Consider the following 20,460-nt stretch of genomic DNA (forward strand, 5'->3'; position numbering starts at 1 on the left):
GGAATGATCTCCTGTATCTGGAATGATCTCCCGTATCAGGAATGATCTCCTGTATCAGGAATGATCTCCTGTATCTGGAATGATCTCCTGTATCTGGAATGATCTCCTGTATTTGGAACGATCTCCTGTATCAGGAATGATCTCCTGTATCAGGAATGATCTCCCGTATCAGGAATGATCTCCCGTATCTGGAATGATCTCCTGTATCTGGAATGATCTCCTGTATCTGTCCTTGTGACAGCAGCTGGAGGAGTCTTTTGGAGAACGTCCTCCTCTGTCCCTGCAGCAGGTGGAGAGGGTGGTCAGGATTATCCAATATGGACAATAGTTTGTTCAGCGTCCTCCTCTCCACCACCTTTTCCAGACTATCCAGATTGTAGCCGATGATGGAGCTGGCCTTCTTCACCAGTTTGTTAAGTCTGTTGGTGTCACCGGCTCCAATGCTGCTCCCCCAGCAGACCACAGTGAAGTACAGTTCACTGGCCACAACAGATGGTAGAACATCTCCAACATCTCGCTGCACACATTGAAGGATCGAAGTTTCCTCAAGAAAAAGAGTCGACTCATCACCTTCTTGTAGACAGCGTTGATGTTGGTCTTCCAGTTCAGTCTGTTGTCATGGAGACACCCAACACACATAAGTTGGAGAGCATTTAGAGAGAAAAATGATTCTCTGAAACGGTTAATGACTGATGAGGAATTTACCAGCTTGATTGATGAGCTTGAAGCACATGAGGCTGCACTGATGCTGATAAATGAAAAATGGATGCAGCTGGCTGAGACGTACGATGCATGAAAAGCTAAGTGATGAAGTCGAGCCTTCAGATATCATCCACGTGATTATCTGATGTCAGTTGGAGTGAAAATGTGAAAGTGAGATTGGAGTCCTGTATCCTCCGAGGTCGTTGGTGTGCTTTTAGGTAGAAGTGTGTAGAGCTGCATTAAACAGGAACAAGTTATAACAGCAGGAAGCTGAATTAGAGGATGAAAGAGATGAGTTGAACAAGCCAGCAGATGCTGAATTAAAATCCTGGAAACCTTTGATAAATAGACTTTACATATCACCTTTTTGACCTTGAAGGTTTCCATTAGTCTCTATAAGTCCCCCTCCCCCTCCTCCCTTCCCGTGTCCCCCTGAAAATCAGAGCGTGGCATTTCCTATTGAAATACTTATGTTTGATTTTGTACGAGGGGAAAGTAAATTATTTAGATCTATAAGAGGAGTCGATGAGCGTGAGGTTTGTGGATATTAAGTAATAAACACGTGTTGATGTAAAGCTTGCACACTGCACCGAGTTTAGAAACCTACAACCCTGTTCAAGACAATCAGAAACAGGAGGTGTTTGTGCTTATATTCGTATTTAAGGCGACCCTTCAATGTTCAATATGAGCTGTAAATTGGAAGAAGACAAAAACAGTTGTCTAAATGAAAACGAGTCCACACTGGCTGTTCATTTTGTACTCCTTTATAGTCGGACAGCGATGCGATAAAAAATATCAAACGTCGTAAAGTAAAGAAAAAGCAGAGAAAAAATAAAAATCATGCAACATTAGAACATACAGTTTACACAGGCTGCATACGATGTACTATAATAGCATAATAAAACAATGATCTCATAATCAGGTTCACTTAAAATATCAGAGGTCATAAGTCGTGACCCAGCCGGGTGATCTCGTCCAGCAGGAAGTCGACGTCCTCCTGCTGTGTGGCAGGATTGGAGAACACACACCTGAAGAAATTCACTTTGGCCCCCAGAGGCTGGTAACCAATCAGAACAGAGCCCTCCTCCATCATCCTGCCTTTGATCCGGGGAGCCACCTGCAGAGATACGAAGACTATGAACCTATGAATCTTCAAACATGTATCTATAGTGTCTGACCATGACTGAACCGCGGTGACGTTGTCCACTGACCTGATGGAGTCGTGTGTCTCTGTCAGGTCCAGGCGGCAGGACGCTCACACTGGGAGGGAGGTACCAGAAACACACGTTACTGTGCTCCGGCTGGGTGGGACAGGATACAGGACACAGGACACAGGACACAGGACCAATGCCCAGAGACAAAACATTTCCAAAGATGAAAAACATCATTTTTACATGTAGTGAGATCACAGAATAAACATCCTCAGATGAGTAAACCAGCCTCACTTTGTTTTTGAAGACCAGTTGGAAGTCCGTCCTCCTCTGCAGCTGATCGTACAGATACTCAGCGTTCTCCAAGCATTTGTTGACCTGCGATCCAAAACCCTCGGAGCCCTGACAGAGTGAAGGACACACGGAGAGACACGGTTAGACTCCAACAGGCCGACAGACATCTCACCTCACAGGAGGGTTTAGACTGAGACTACAATAAAGGAATACCTTCGCCTTCCACATGAGCCACAGTTTAAAGACGTCCACGTGTCGGCCACACTGAATGCTCTTATCTCCGGTGTCATAGCTCACATCGTAGGGTTTGTCTCTCTGGAACAGGTACTCAGCCCCCAACTCATTACAGTCCTGCAGGAGACCCTGCAGACGAGAGAGGCACGAAACATTCACACAGGACACAGCTGGAGATTATTCACCATGAAAACATTCTAAACATCTGCTCGCACACTGTTTGGACCTTTGCATGCTGCGACAACGTCAACTAACAGAAGTCAGGACTCTATAAGAGGTCTAAAGTTGGACTGTGTATCAGGCACCAAGACGTTGGCAGTAGATCCTTTAAGTCCTTTAAGCTGCAGCCGCTGGACCCTGCAGCCTCGTCGTTTCAGAGGCGCTCCCACGTTAAAGATCTTTACTGCTCACGCACTGTCTAACAATGAATATCCCAGAACTTAACATGTGCAATTCTCACGAGACCATTTGTTATTCACCTCATCGGGGAGTGCTCACAATGTTTTGGCTCGTTGTACATGTACAACATTAGAAACAACCTGCAGTGAATTCTAAAGTGGAAAACCCTCTTTTTTCTGCAGTGTGATCCCTGCCTCTGAAAATAAAATTGAAATAATTAACATCTTTGAAATTTGCACATGTAGTTTCCAGGATGTCCAGGTCACTTTGTACAGTGAGCGACAGTCATTAGGAATTATTTTAAAATATTGTGCATTCATTCAGACCTCCAAATAACAGCTCTGTTATGTGGGTATAGGTTGTTAAAAAGTCTGAGTGTCTACTGGACTCATTCTAGATCATGTGACAATTAGACCCAAGTTCTTTCCACACAAGTTGTATCCTCTTCGCAGACATAGGAAGTGTTAGGATGAAAAATCCAGAATCAAAATTTATAAGATAATCTTTAGTTTTCGAAGTTACAACCTCGCTTTTTGTTTTTGTCTATGATAAACAGTGTTCTTGTCATGTAATGCAAATCTAAAGGTACTGAGATTAAGTACCATAAATACAAATGTTTTTAACTTCAGTTTAAACTCGAATGCTCCATTGCAGCTCAAAGCTCTCGGTTCAATTTAGCTAAAAAACATTTAATGTTCACCGCTTTGTTAAGTTTGGAGAAAGATGGTTTAATATAAAGATAAAACCTGAATGACGAATGAGAAACCAATGTTGACTTTTACTTACCGGTAACCTAAACCAAACTGTATGAGTTAACTTTATATGCTAACCAGAAAGTACATTCACTCCAAAATCTATTTTACAAAATCTGTATAAAGCATGTAGTTTATATGATATATATTTTAAAGAAGAAAGGCTTTCAAAAATATTTTGCAAACGTTGGCCATCTGATATTTTGTCTTCAATGATTAACCAACTCACTGCAACACCGAGGAAAAAACTGAATTTTACAGACATAAACACTGTAACTGTTTGTACATATTAAGATTTTAGATGAAAAGTCCGGGGATTACTAAAGTTCCCAAAAACCACAAATATCTCTACAAGATTTCATGACAATCCAACCAACACATGCAGCAACAGTTTCCTCTGAAGAACTCACATGAACGTCACAGTGGTGCTGAAACATTTGGTGAACAGCTGTTAAAGATATAGTCGTGTATTATAATGCACATTTAAAGATCCGTTCTTACTCTGTTCTTGACCAGTATGGCGGAGCACTGCAGAGGGACACCCATCATCTTGTGAGGATTCCAGGTGACAGAACAGGCTCTGAAAAACAAAAATATATAAACATACAGATACATCTAATGGGAATCTCTTCAAGAGTGATCGGACGACTGAGTCATCTCACAGGCTGGGTTTAAAATAAAGTCCTTTCATTAGTTTCACCTACAGATGTGGCAAATCTGTTGTGTTGAACTGCATTAAATTGTAGAGGTGTGCCAGAAAATGGAGAAGGAGTGTCTGCTGAAAGATTTTGACACTGAACAGTGTTTTTGAAAGTAATAAGCATAATGACAATCATTTATTTGATTATATATGATTACTGTCATTTTTCAGTTTCTCTTTTTTTGCAAGACACATGTAGAGTTAGAGGCTCTCTGCACAGCTTCATGCTCAGCTCTTTAAAGATCCCTTCCAGGCATGATCAAAGACATTTAATATGTTGCATTGATTAGAGTCGAGTATGGTTTTTCCATAAAGAACAGTTCAATTACATAGTTATGAAGTCTTGTATGTCTTTTTCATTGTAAAAAAAAATACCAAATATAAATTTATTTTGCATATCATAAGTTTAACTACTGAATTTTAGATGTGGCTTATGTTACTGAAAGTCTATTCTTAGTGTTTGTACAATGTCCGCTTCAAGTAATCACACTAGTGTAAATGACTTATTGGACCAGAACTGGGTCCAAACTAGTTGTGATGCGGGTTAATTTACTAAGTGAGTCTAAGTTAAGGTTTTAAATCAATTTAAGTTACGGTTGACTTTGAGCTTATTTACTGGCACATATTCTGTTGAATATGTTTACTTATAAGGCATCAGCATCACTGATGTGAGTGGATGTGAATAAATACCATGATGAAATATCTTTTGAGAATCCTGCTTTCCTGCTAAGTTATTCAATTTAATTTACTATTTAGTCTGCAATTTTAAGATATTCAGCAATTACTATTATCAATTCAATAATTATCAGGTTGTTCCTGATTCATTTCTCACTAGTAAATACTCTTATTTTTGTGTAAATATTGTAATTATTTCAGTTTCAGCAGTTTCATATTGACTGACGGCTGCTAACATGACAACAAGTAACTGACCAGGACCTTGAACAAAGGACACTTTTCTTTTCTTTCTTGTGTAATGAAAGATGATGTAACACAACCACCCAGAAGTATCACACGGTAAAAAACACACATCATAAGTTTGTTGTATGTTACCTTCTATTCATAAACCAAACAATAGATTCAGTGTTTGCTCGCAGCATCAGCTGAAGCTGCTTCTCTTTATGATTCAAACTGGATTCAGAGTCTTTGAAGTCGTGTCACACTGGAAAATTTCCCAGAGAAGACAAACACATGCTGTGTGAAGTGGTTGTATAGCATGTTGAGACAGTTACCGTTCGACGCCCTGCAGTTTCATCCTGTGTCTGTCTGACATCAGCAGGCCGCCGCCCCACGCTGCCTGCAGCCACACAAAACACACAACACACACAACACACACAAAACACACACAACACACACAACACACACACAACAAACTGGTTTGTTCTATAAAGTACTGCACATTGCCGCTGTATCAGCATATATACCAGATTTACTTCACCTTAGAGCACTTTAAATGCAAATAAAAGAAATGCCTAGAAAACAATGTATGCAATCTATGTATGTAATGATGTATCCAAATGACTTTGAAGAGTTTCTGTATGTCTTCAAGAACAACAAAACAAAATCCTGCGGATGACTGAGATTTTAGAGTTAAAGATTGATCAAATTGTTTTTATTTCTTACAACTATTATTATCAATTCAGCCATTATTATAAAAAAATAATAGTACTTGTAGCAACAGCAGTACGGTCTCAGACGGAGGGAGCGTATAAGTATGCCTTAAGAGTGTTGGCACTTTTTGAAAGGGCTATATGTAAGATATTTAGTTTCAAACATTGTTATTAGTTATTACTCATATTGTGGGGACATGAATTTGATTATTCAGTCACATTATGGTGATTAGAGATTATACTGAAGACAAAAAACAAATCCTTAAAGTTTAGGGTGAAGACTTAGTTCAAGGTTAGTGTAAGGTCAGCTTCAGGCTGTAAATACGTAACGTTCTTTGAATTGATGGAAGGAGTGTGTGTGTGTGTGTGTGTGTGTGTGTGTGTGTGTGTGTGTGTGTGTGTGTGTGTGTGTGTGTGTGTGTGTGTGTGTGTGTGTGTGTCATGGGGCACCTTACATCAACATGCATCCACAGTTTGTGTCTGTGGCAGACGTCTGCGATGGCATTGAGCGGATCGAAGGCTCCGTACACTGTAGTGCCGGCCGTGGCGTTCACATAGAAAGGAACCAAACCCTGGAGAGAGAACAGAGGTTGGCAACATCTGTACATTATGATCCAGCTGCCTGCACACATCTCTGTGTCTGTATCATACATGACAAAACATTTTAATGAAATGTGGTGATTAGCAGCCCTTGTTTAAAAAAAACAATGTGATTATTTACAGATCATGCAAATCAATAATTAATTGAAAATAGAGCAAAGACAACATATCAAATATTGAAACTGAAAATATTTATTGTTTTATAAAAAATTATATGCTAATTTTGAATTTATGGCAGCTACACTTTTCAAAAGAGTTGAGATAGAGGCAACAATAGACTGGAAAAGTTGTGAAAACTAAAAGAAACACCTGGTGGAACATCTGACAACTAATTAGGTTACCATGGCAACAGATCAGTAACATGATTGGGTATAAAAGATGATTTCAGAGAGGCAGAGTCTCTCAACAGTGAAGATGAGGAGAGGTTCACCACTCTGAAAGACTGTGTTGGAAAATAGTTCAACAATCTAAGAATAATGTTCCTCAACGTAAAACTCCAAAGAATTAGTGGATTTCATCGTCTACGGTTCATAATATCATTAAAAGATTCAGAGAATCTGGAGAAATCTCTGAACACAAGGGACAAGGCTGGAAACCAATATTGGATGGTGGTGATCTTCGGGCCCTCAGGCAGCACTGCATTAAAAACACACTATTCTGGAGTGGAAATCACTGCATGGGCTCAGGAACACTTGTGAAAACCATCGTCTGTGAACACAGTTCATCGCTGCGTCCACAAATGATGTTAAAACTCTCCAAAGAAGAAACCAGATAGAAACATGATCCAGAAACACCGCCGCCTTCTCTGGACCGAGATCATTGAAGATGGACTGAGGTGAAGTAGACAACTGTCCTGAGGTCTGATGGATCACAATCTGAGATTCTGTTTGGAAATCATGGACGCTGCATCCTCCAGGTTAAAGAGGAGAGGGACCATCCAGCTTGTTATCAGTGCACAGTTCAAAAGCCAACATCTGTTATAGTATAGAGATGCATTAGTGCACATGGCATGGGTAGCTGACCCATCTAGCAAGGGCCATTAAATGCTGACTGATATAAGACAATGTCTTCTTCAGCAAAGCCCTGCTTATTTCTGAAAAAACAAACTGCATTAATTTTACAACAGCATGGCTCCGTAGTAGAAATGTCCAGGTACTACACTAGCCTACCGGCAATTGAAATATTTTGGTACATTATGAAACAAAAAATATAACAAAGGAGACCCTGAACTGTTGAGCAGCTGAAATCCTCTATCAGGCAAGAATGGGACCACATTTCACTTTCAAAACTCCAGCAATTGGTCTCCTCAGTTCCCAAACATACAGAGGTGATGCAACACAGTGGTAAACATGATCCTATCCCAACTTTTTTGAAACATCAACTTTAAAGTGAGCACATACTTTTCATAGAATAATAACATTTCTCAGTCTCAACATTTAAGATTTTGTCTTGGGTCTGATTTGTTTTCAACTTTTTTTCCTTTTATTCATACCTTTTCTTCAGCTGTAACAATGGAAGACTCAAGTTCTGCAGGAATCATCTTCCCTCTTTAAGAATCAAAGTATACAAAGGTTCAGTCAACAACCCTCTTTTTATAAAGCATATTGTACAAAAGGCAAATCCACTTGACATATTTCTCCTAGACAGAAATTTGCAATTCAACATGTATGTAAGTATGTAAACTTGTAATATACATTGTGTTCAGTGACCCTCTGGAAAAATGTACCCAAAACATGAAAGCTGTGACAGGTGAGCAAATGTTTCTTTTGTCATGCGTGCTGACATGAATATGTGTGCTTAGTGTCTGACTTACCCACCTTTCATCACATTTCACCACCAGCACATTCTCACTCCCCATCCCCAGCACTCCTGCAGATTTCTTCACTGAATAGTGACTCTGAATGGGTGAAAAGACGGCCTTTCATCTTCACTGTCCAACTTCAATCACTTGAAAAACAGGTAGACCTTTCATTCAGCTGAAAGAAAGTGGCTGTGAAAACACTCCCAGGTGCGTATGTCGAGTGAAACTCAATACAGAGAGCACCAGAGCACAATGCACCAGCAGTAGAAGTCATTTATTGATCCCTCAGGGGAAACTGATCCTCTCCATCCTTTTCATATACCCACAATGTAGTGCCAGTTCTTCTGCCACTGCCTTTTGTCAGGGGTACTGACATGAGTAGGATATTATGGTGGGAGATAACAGGAACACCCAGAGTAAACCCATGAAATCATGGGAGATAATACAGACTACACACAGGAAGTACATGGGACAGTCAACAGAGCGAACCGCTCAGTCACCATACTGCTGATGAGTCAGGGTGCAACTTTGAAGAAAAGTGGACCTTGACTGTGCTATTTAAGCATTATGTACAAGTTCAATAACCATTTACAAACCAAAAATCATAACATTGGTATTGATGAAATCATCAACATGTGACATGTTGCACAGGGCACATTTCTGTTCAAAAATCCTTCTTTTTAGTCATTTTGGTTTTAATTACAATGGTTTAGTAACATTATTGAAATTGGATCGACATTTTAGACTAGAAACAGGTGATGTGGAATGACATGTAGAAGAGTTTTCTTTAAAGAATATGCTGTCATTTGCACGGGTGCCACTTACTGACACCACAGATGTCCTCTGTTTCATCCTCGATAAGCAATTAAGATGTTTAGGACAAAGGAGATGACCATTTCCATCATGATCCCCCACAAAGTGTAGTAAATAGTGTGTGATTACATGTTCTGAAGTGAAGAGGGCCAGCCGGGGCAGAGCTCCCATCCCTCTGGTCTTCACCTCTGGGTAGAAGTGATATCTGGCCACCAGGATGCTGTAAAGGTTGGATATCGTGCCTCCTTTAGAGACCAGAACAAACACTTAATGGACTGCATCTCTGTTCATTCATCACTCATTCATCTCTCAGTCACATACTAAAACCTAAAGATACTTTAAAATACACACTCCTGTATGTTAACAATGTACAGTTTTGGAAGTATTAAAATTTTGTGTTAGTATTGTGTTTGTGCAGCACAGACTCTGCTCTGTACTGAAAGATTTCCACAGCTCTATCTAACTCAGACTTTAGACTCCTCAGCCATGCACTGACAATAAAAGTTGTTTTATAAGTGAAACTGTCCTCCTGTAAAAAAACAACACCACAGATCATTTGTGCAAAAAGCTTTTTAAAACCCATCGTTGTTTTTTTTTATGCCAGGTGATGTCTAGCATCGTGTGAGGCGTCTCAGCAAATGTTCCAAAATAACACATTCAAGTGACAGTGCTCTCTATTGGCTGTAGTAATAATGACGGCATCAAAGGAGGAAGTCAGGAGATGTCGTCATGGAGGAGGTCGGAGGTCGGAGTGGAGGGGTCAATAAAACACGGACTTTAACACGGTCGTCAGCTATTCATTGTCTGTTTCAGTGGTGTTTGTTTTAACCATGATCTGAATGCATAACCAAATACTTATTATAGTAACCATGACAACGACTGTCTTTTAACCTTCTAACCTTACCTGGACAGAAGATCCCATCCCCCTCATCGTCACACCATCCCACAATCCTTTGCATTTTCCTCAGCAGAACTTCCTCCATGAGTATGAAAACAGGAGACACTTCATATGTAAACCTGGTCAAGAAATGTATTTTATTAGTTTCATATTGTATAATACAACAGATGTAACATTATAACTATTAGCTATCTCCTATTTCTTTGTTGATCTGCTGAAATTAAAATGAAGGGAGTTAGTTTCTGTCAGTTTTGATAGAAGTCAGCAGCTCTGGATGAATTCCCTGCTCTTCCCGTTTGCCCCTTGGACTGACTTCTTCTCCATCCAGCACCGGAGGATCATGGGTATTTTAGTTCCTCTGCACTGTCCCACACACTTTGTTATCTCCCAGTGTACCTTTAATCTTATACCCTACTACGATGTGCTGACCTGTCTCAGGGACATCCTGTCTGATGTTAGAACTGCTTCTATGGATCTGGTGCTGAGGACCTGTTGTTGTTCTGCCATGATCAGAGTCTGTTCACTTTGTTCACTTTGACATGTAATTAACGATGAAATCTCAAATGAAGTTTTGAGTTAAATTATGCACATTTTGTAGATCAAGATGAAGAGTTTACATGTTGGTGTTGGCTGTAGAGGTCAGCCACTCGCCTGCCACACCAATCACATCCAGACCTGAAGAGAGCTGATTGAAGAAACGGGGATGGCCTGGAAATACAAACAAGTCAGAGGTTGAGAAATCAATAATTTATCACTAACATGCACAGTGATGTTTAAAATGAAATGATATGAAGGAGCTTACAGGTTTAGTTAATAATCTGCCTGCTGAATTCTGGATAAATTGCAGTTTAAGAGTGAATGTGAATTTTAACAGTGAATTACAGTAGTCCAGGTGTAATGAGTTAAAACATTGTCACCTGTCATTAAAATTAAGCATGTGTTTATTCCTGGAAATGTTTGTGGTTTGAAAAAACATTCTTGGATTTATTGATATGCTGCCCAACGGATAAATGACTATGAAATTACTCCATGGTTTTTGGGGTAATTGCTGACTGCTGATTTATCATTGTTGGTAAGTAATCCAAGAGTAGAGTCTATCTGTATGGTGTGATCTTCTAGACCAATGATTAAGACCGCTGTTTTATTGCTATCAAATATATATACAAAATGTCATGAATCCTTAGTGCTTAAACAAGTTGTGTCAAAATGATGTGTAAGTGGTAAATATAATAAACAGCAAAGTAGACATTGGCCAAAAGTTTCGTATGTTTGGTTGTTCTGGCTGGATCGCGGGCCCTTCAGTGACTTGGCACATGCTGTCTTAAAAACTCTCTGTTACACATCCTAAAGAAGGGGAACTATTCAAGTGTTTGAATATAACCATTTCAATAGATTCGAAAGTAACTTTCTTGTCTGCCAACAATAAAAGTCACTTGAAAAAAAGAGGTCAAAGAAAATTTTCATTATTGCATAAAGGTGTAAAGTCTAAGATGTGTGCATCTTGAAAGCAGAGCAAACACTTAGGGCCTGATTTACTGAAGGTCTGCATGTGTAAAATCAGGTGCAAACTTCACATCACCTGCAAAAAAATGTCCAAGATTTACTAAGATCTCAAATAACGGTACTAAATTGCTTGTTTTTTCCAAAAGTTTGCACATTTATTTTGCACCTGTTTTGCGGGTGATTTACTGAGTAATTGCATCATTGAAATCAGGTGCAAATCTCTGTATTTAAATGAGGGTTTGAGTGTTAAAGTGATTCCAGCAATGGAAAAACACAGAACAACCGCAAAAGGAAAAAGAAAATCTGATCCCATTGAAATTAAGAAATATAAATATAACAAGAACAAAACACTTTATAGGAGATCATCAGCAAGAAAGTCAATGTGGGAAAAACAAAAAGGAGAAAAAAAGGCTTCATAATATAACGTCGGCAAATAAACGCGGTTGTTCTGTGTTTTTCCATTGCTGGAATCACTTTAACACTCAAACCCTCATTTAAATACAGAGATTTGCACCTGATTTCAATGATGCAATTACTCAGTAAATCACCCGCAAAATGGGTGCAAAATAAATGGAGTACCTTTATTTAAGATCTTAGTAAATCAGGCCCTCACAGTATAGTGGACCATGACTTAACTGTTTAACTGCCCTCCTTTTACATAAATGCAGAAGTTTGCCAAAATGTTTGAATTTCTTTTTGATTTGACTAAACTGTGTGAAAGAAAAAGAGTGACACACTGAGCACATTTGAATTGCAGGTATAAATGAAGGGTTAGATAGATCAGATACTTCTTCATACCTGCAGCTGTAAAGTTTTGAAAAGGCAAAGCATAAATGTTAATATCTGCATTCTTATAAGTCAATCATGTACAGAATTGGGAAGATTTCAGGAGTTCACACACACACACACACACACACACACACACACACACACACACACACACACACACCTGTATTGACCCCATACTTGAGTGTGTCTCGACAGTCCACCAGAATCTGCTCCAGAGTTTCTGGTTGGTCTGGCAGGTCCAGACTGAAGCCCTCTAGGCCCTCCATCAACTGGTGAGGATGGTGGAAGTCCAGCACCTCAAACACAGGCAGCATTTTTTATATACTTATATTACACATATTATATATACATCTACATGCATTTCATAACATACATAACATTTCAATTACATGAAGCTGGCAGATGTCTGAGATCATTCCTATTTGATAGTTTTAAAGCTTTCTGTTCGGTCCAACTCCTCTGCAGATTAAAAAAAAAACACTGATTTCATGTCGTTAACTTTCCCTGATTTTTCTTGCCCCAAGAGATACACGGCAAAATGTTTTGAAACTTCTTATCCACAATTTTATCTGATTGCTAGTTTAAAAAAATGTGGGACAAAACAAAGTCGAGTTTTAATAAACATATGACAATGTATTAGGTATGCATCTTCATAGTTTTTGAGCTTTTTCTTTCCTTTTTTCTTTTTTTACACCTTTAGAATTGCCTGTGGCGGTATTTTGTGTTTATTATTTCCTATCCAGCAGATTTGCATTGAGCAGAGTATTGAGTTCCTGTAGAGGATTCAGACACATCAGACATCCAGTACAGAAACATGTGAGTACCTTAGAGGTCCTCTGACCCGACTTGCAGATAAAACTCAACAAGATTTTCACCAGCTCCTGCAGAAAGGCTTGGGTCATCTCCTCTCCACCTGAGGCCGGGAGCAGGTCTGTACACACACACACACACACACACACACACACACACACACACACACACACACACACACACACACACACACACATACATACAGACACACACACACACACACACACATACAGACACACACACACACACACACACACACACACACACACACACACACATACACACAACACACACACACACACGCACATACAGACACACACACACACACACACACACACACATACACACAACACACACACACACACACACACACACACATACAGACACACACACACACACACACACACACACACACATACATACAGACACACACACACACACACACACATACAGACACACACACACACACACACACACATACACACAACACACACACACACACACACACACACACACACACACATACAGACACACACACACACACACACACACACACACACACACACACACACACACACACACATACACACACACACACACATACAGACACACACACACACACACACACACACACACACGCACATACAGACACACACACACACACACACACACACACATACACACAACACACACACACACACACACACACACACATACAGACACACACACACACACACACACACACACACACACATACATACAGACACACACACACACACACACACATACAGACACACACACACACACACACACACATACACACAACACACACACACACACACACACACACACACACACACATACAGACACACACACACACACACACACACACACACACACACACACACACACACACACACACACATACACACACACACACACATACAGACACACACACACACACACACACACACACACACACACACACACACACACACACATACAGACACACACACACACACACACACACACACACACACACACACACACACACACACACACATACACACACAAATACAGACAGACACACACACACACACACACACACACACACACACACACGAGTCATCTTACTGACACACTCCAGGAACAGATCAAATAAAGTAACAATTCAAACTTTTGGTTTTAAATAGACCGACTGTGGATTGTTGACAAGTTTCTGACTACAAAGTTTCGAGTGCAAATCTACTTTGTCAGCAGCTCCGTGCCAGCCGGACTGTGTTTTGGTTGGGAAGGTGTGGTCTGTGTAAAATTGTATTGCAACCATCTGCATCTATTTGTAACCTTATCCAACTAAATAAATACCAATTTACAATACAATACAAATCAAAGACTTGTAGTACAAAGTCAGGTACCTGTTGCTGACAGGAATACAGTTCATCAAAGAGGAACAGATTTAAATCACATCTCGTCTTTAACTTTATTCAGTTTCCCATTTAATTATTTTGAATTGCATTATGCCATTCACGTATTTATTGCTGTTTCTATTGTTCTTGTGTAACAGTACAGTTAAATAAACAGATACCAAAAATAAAAATCCACTTTATGTGAATGTTTTCTTCTGCAATGAAGGAACCTTTATGTGGTATGTAGCCTGTGGTCGTTGTATGTTGAGTGCATGTTGTACACAGTGCAGGTTAGAAACTACATTCAACATACTAATTAATATTAATCAATGGCATACAGCAATCTTTATTTAAATGTAATAACAATAGAAACTGTAATATGGTCCTGACTGTCACCTTTCACAGAAGAAGGAGCTCCTGAATCTCTTTCCTACCGTTCTTACATTATACTGTGTAATATGTGTAAACTCACACATGACTGAAGTGGGAACTGAATGTCTGACGCTTACTAAACTTTCACATTTTGTTCTATGTGATAATAGACATGTTTTATCTGTGACTTGTTGAGCCTTAAAGTGCTTTGACTATGGACAGAAATCATAACTTTCACACAGCTGGGGGCCGACGTGCTGCCCATCCAGGGACAGAGGCCTCCTTCCTGACTGATGAACACACCTGCAGGGACCTCACCTGTGCTGTAGATGCTGCTGAAGTCATCAGGTATGGGTCGCCTGTCTTTGGCTGATGCTGAGTCCTGCTGCTGTTTCTCCTTCCCAGCTGATTTATCAATGATTCTGTCTGAGAGTACAAATCACAATAACATGGATCAGGAGGATGATCACCTCTTCACCTTTCAAGCAGCAGGTCATAGGTGGAGTTTCCATGTTCACCCTGTGCCGGTGGGTTTTCTTTGGGGACTCTGGCTTCCTCCCGCAGTCCAAAAACCTTCCTGTTAGATTGACTGGTGATGGTGTGAATATGATTGCGACCTGCAGAGTACTCCACCATCACCCAACGTCACCTGATCAGAGCACACTTCACTGTGTCTGTGGGACACAGTAGGATTCACAAAAATGGAGTCCTTGAACTTTATTCAAGCTCATGCTAAGTAAATAAAGAGATTTGCTTCTAATAGCGTTAAAAATGTTAGAAATCATTTGGTAAAAATATGTAAAAAGAGTGAAACTAATATTGAACTGAATTGTGGAGTTGAACTGTTTCTCATCAGTTTTTGGTTGAGGATTTTTGGGCGGGGCTGAAACGGCAGCTCCATGACGCCACGGAGACACTCCACACGCTGGGTATAAAACCCTGCACGTTAAAATCAGTGGTTTATTTTCATTGAATTATTCATTTGGCCCACGTATAGACAACAGGGAGCTGAGTGAGAATAATAGAAGTTATCAAGTCAGAAAAAGGATAAATTGTCTAAATTGCTGAATGGTTTAATACATGGCTGTCTAACAAATATTATAATAGAGAGTTGAAGCTGAACCAGACCATCCTGGTTCTGTTATAGGAGATTGATATTTATATAAATATCTAAATTCAGCTTTGGAACAACACACTGACAAATATCCCCTTTTACAAACAGTGAAATTTAAACATTTCAAGGAAAAGAAAATGCTTTTAAGTTTTCTTAAACTAAAATCCGGCCACTACCACAAATAAAATGGTCTAACCTTTTTATTTTATCATCTAGTAAAATTACATGAGATTTATACTTGTTTAGCTTCATATAAGAAAATAAATTAAGTTAAATATATTTTAAACTTAATTTTGTCTTTAAAGTCACCGTAGTTTGTGAGTTAATGTTTTGAAACAGGACAATAAGAACGTTGAATGATGATGTATTATGATATAATATGAAACTATTGGATCACAAGATAAGATATTTTGAGTATCCATCCATCCATCATCCATCCATCCATCCATCCATCCATCCATCCATCCATCCATCCATCCATCCATCCATCCATCCATCATCCATCCATCCATCCATCCATCCATCCATCCATCCATCCATCCATCCATCCATCTATCCATCCATCCATCATCCATCCATCCATCCATCATCCATCCATCCATCCATCCATCCATCCATCATCCATCCATCCATCCATCATCCATCCATCCATCCATCCATCCATCCATCCATCCATCCATCCATCCATCCATCCATCCATCCATCCATCCATCATCCATCCATCCATCATCCATCCATCCATCCATCCATCCATCCATCCATCCATCCATCCATCCATCCATCATCCATCTATCCATCCATCCATCCATCCATCCATCCATCCATCATCCATCTATCCATCCATCCATCCATCCATCCATCCATCCATCCATCCATCATCCATCCATCCATCCATCCATCATCCATCTATCCACCTATCTATCCGTCCATTCATCTATCTATCTATCTATCTATCTATCTATCTATCTATCTATCTATCTATCTATCCATCTATTATCTATCTATCTATCTATCTATCTATCTATCTATCTATCTATCTATCTATCTATCTATCTATCTATCTATCTATCTATCTATTATCTATCTATCTATCTATCTATTATCTATCTATCTATCTATCTATCTATCTATCTATCTATCTATCTATCTATCTATTATCTATCTATCTATCTATTATCTATCTATCTATCCATCTATCTATCTATCTTTCTTTCTATCAAGGGCACAACAAGGGCATCAGTGGTCAGGAGATTATCTCTTTAATAGTTTTGCATATTATTCAAATAAACAGAAGTACAGTGATTTAATGAACCCGTGCTGCTAACAGCAACAGATTAAAGTTGAAGGTCATTTGAAAGCAAAATCTTGTGTGGTCCTTAACTGATATTTCAGCTGTAAACTAATTATTCAATAATATATTATGATTTTTCCTATAATGTCTCTTTAGATTGGATTAAATGACAGATTATTTCTTTAGCGTGTGAATTTCTCTCATCTGACGTGGTCTGTTTGACTGGAGGTTTACTCAGAGGGTCTCCCAGCTGCTTTCATCACCTGATGAATAACTGCTTTCAGCACTTTAACATTGTTTGACATTTCAGCCATTCCCAAAATGTACGCTTCAAGTGACAGTTCTATTCATCTCACATTTTAAATGAGAATACAACTTCCTTTCATCGCTAACATTCAGCTGAATGCTTCAGTGCTTCAGCTCAAACTTCACCAGTTCTTAAAGAAACTCAAACAACTTAATTTAAAGTCTTTGCAACTTTCATTTATGTTGTTGAAGGCAGGATCATTAAACAGAGAGACAACAGTTGCCTACACTATAGTTTTAGTTAATTTACATTTATGACATACAGAATGTGATCAAATGACTCTTACCTGGCAGGTTTAAGAAATCCATATTTAATTCGATGTCGATTCCTCAAAAAGGAAATGTTTCAGAGTAACTTCAGTCTGACTGTGAGCCTCTCGTTCAGGAGGTGGATGAAATATTCCCAGGAAACATTCTTCACTCCAGCTTCTCCTCTTGATAATGGGAATTAAACTTGATGAACCGGCCTTATAGCTGCTCAGAGGTCTGTGATAATAATTCATACAACCTGAAGCACACAAACATTGTGGTGTCACACTGCTGCATTTAAAAAGCTGCAGCTACAGGAAGGTGTGGTCTGCAACCACATGGTGTTTGGCTTTAACTAAAAAGATTCAAACAAAGAAACCTGCCTGGTGCTTTGGTTGTTCATTGCAGCCCAGCCTTCAGGTACCCTTACCTCCACCTGGGCCATCAGCTTTTTGATCTAAAAGACTGTCTTTATGAGCAGTTTTCAGCATTTTCATTACTTGTATGCACTTCTGAAATCTCTGATACCATCGCACAATTCAAAAAAAAAAATTCAAAAAAACGACTGCAGATGAAAATCACTCAAGTTGACTGTCCTGCAGGGTCTTTTAAACTTTCTTTATGGATCCTCATGATCGTTTTTAGTTCTTACGGTGGATCTTTTAAATGTTGAAGATCAGGAATATTTCACCTTTCATGAATGCTGAGAAATGAGGTCATACATTTGTGATCTCACAGCTAGATTATTGTAACTCAGTATTATTCTGTTTCAACCAAAGAGCTGTAGGTTTACTGATGGTGGAAAATGTCACAGAACAACTTCTAACAGGGACAAAGCTCAGAAAGCACATTAGTCCAGAATTGGCTTCCCTCCATTAACTGTCTGCAGACTTTGAAATTCAATAAACTCATGACCACAGCTGAGGGTGAGAACGTACAGTGCATCCAGAAAGTATTCAGTGCTTCACTTTTTCCGCATTTTGTTGTGACAGCTTTATTCCAAAATGGATTAAATTCATTCTTTTCCTCAACATTCGACACACACTACAGCTGCTTCATACTCTGCTGTTATCGCCCCCACGCAGGGAGCAGGCAGCAGCACCACATCATCAGGAAATAGCAGAAAAGCCATCCTGTGACCTCCAAACCAGACACCATCCTGTCACATGTTGACAAGGGACAACTCCTCTTCCTCATCAGATGACATATTAGTCAGGTTCAGGGGTTCCTCAGTGTCCCTTCCACTGCCCCACAACATCTCCAGTCAGTCAACAGTGTTCTTCTCCTGCTGAGAGGAAACAGCTGGAGGTAAACCCTGCTACCACTTCCACAGATCGAGTGTTTGCATCTGCGACAGCCGCAGCTGCAGCCTCATCCTTACCTCATCCTTACCTCATCCTTACCTCAGATGTTTTCAGAGGTCCTTTGGCCAGCCTGACTCAAAAGCAGCGGGGGGCGTATCGAGTCTGCGGGATCGATACTTAGAAGCTACTCATTTGGTATCAGATTTTTTTTTTTTTTTAAATATCGATAAATACAAAACGTGGGTGGCTGCATCATTTCCAAATGTTTTTATTTTTCGTAAGTTTGTCATATTTATGCTAAAAGTTGTTGTCCCGTGTCACATGACCGTGGGAACCAATGAGACACGAGAATAGAGTGAGCGAGCGCCGCACTGCGCAGGTGCGAACTGCACGCCTCTCTTCCGAATATAGAATTTCCTCGACATGAGAATGAAGAGAGGAAACGTAACGTGGTGCAGGTGGTGGTGGTGCAGGTGGTGCAGCTGTTCACCAGCAGACAAAAACACAGCAAGATGCAACGATCTGTGGTCGAAGGGTTCCTCACAGCTGCAACACTAGTCACCTTTTTAAGCATTTAGAAACGAGCCTTCCTGAAAGCTTCAGGACGCCCTAACGTCCAAGTCCTCAGCGCCACCTGTCCTCTGTGCCACCTGTCCTCAGCGCCACCTGTCCTCAGTGCCACCTGTCCTCTGTGCCACCTGTCCTCAGCGCCACCTGTCCTCAGTGCCACCTGTCCTCAGCGCCACCTGCACCTGTCCAAAGCGCCACCTGTCCTCAGTGCCACCTGTCCTCAGCGCCACCTGCACCTGTCCAAAGCGCCACCTGTCCTCAGTGCCACCTGTCCTCAGCGCCACCTGCACCTGTCCAAAGTGCCACCTGTCCTCAGCGCCACCTGTCCTCAGCACCACCTGTCCTCAGCGCCACCTGTCCGACACAAGACGGCGCAGGATAGTTTTCAGAGAGGAAAAGCACATCTAATAACAGATGTGTTAATAACAGATGGTGGTTTTAGATCCAGACCAGGACCAATGTGGTCTGGATGTGTACAATGCAGTGAAATGTCCCTCTGCTGCATTCTGACAAACAGATGAAAGGTTTAAAAGATCTAAAACATTTTAAATAATCTGTAGCCTCTATTATAATGTAGTCCAGATCAGACCTGCCTAAATATAGTAGTTATAAATCTGGACCAGGTCCAATGTGGTCTAATGTAAAACATAAAACACAGTGAAATGTCCCTCTGCAGCATTTTCCCAAACAGACTTCGGGTTCAACTTGACATACAGCTCTGCGTGATTGAACCACTGTTTCTGTTGCACGTCTTACTGCTAAAGTATAGAAAAGTATTGCGAGGGAACGCAAAAG

The 20,460-nt window shown here is 40.2% G+C and overlaps 1 protein-coding gene across 2 annotated transcripts; it reads right to left on the minus strand.

The window, feature by feature from the left end:
- Window positions 1-1,450: 1,450 nt before the first annotated feature.
- On the minus strand, window positions 1,451-19,351 carry gad3 (glutamate decarboxylase 3). Of its 2 annotated transcripts, none has more exons than XM_069173286.1 (17): window positions 19,195-19,351; window positions 17,830-18,050; window positions 15,150-15,257; window positions 13,068-13,174; window positions 12,404-12,539; window positions 10,569-10,659; window positions 9,958-10,070; window positions 9,183-9,298; window positions 8,257-8,336; window positions 7,932-7,986; window positions 6,295-6,411; window positions 5,462-5,526; window positions 4,034-4,112; window positions 2,361-2,510; window positions 2,148-2,255; window positions 1,914-2,003; window positions 1,451-1,819 (listed from the first exon to the last, which is right to left on the minus strand). In XM_069173286.1, exons 2-17 carry the CDS (start codon window positions 17,849-17,851, stop codon window positions 1,646-1,648), a joined length of 1,611 nt encoding a protein of 536 aa, XP_069029387.1. In that variant the 5' UTR covers window positions 17,852-18,050; window positions 19,195-19,351; the 3' UTR covers window positions 1,451-1,645. The 2 variants fall into 2 exon arrangements, with proteins under 2 accessions (XP_069029387.1, XP_069029388.1); XM_069173287.1 differs by having other exon boundaries at window positions 17,830-19,076.
- Between the last annotated feature and the right edge of the window lie 1,109 nt (window positions 19,352-20,460).

Source organism: Embiotoca jacksoni, unplaced genomic scaffold (genome assembly GCF_022577435.1).
Source record: "Embiotoca jacksoni isolate LCO1_2020_lvr unplaced genomic scaffold, fEmbJac1.0.p SCAF_59, whole genome shotgun sequence".
Taxonomy (NCBI): Eukaryota; Metazoa; Chordata; class Actinopteri; family Embiotocidae; genus Embiotoca; species Embiotoca jacksoni.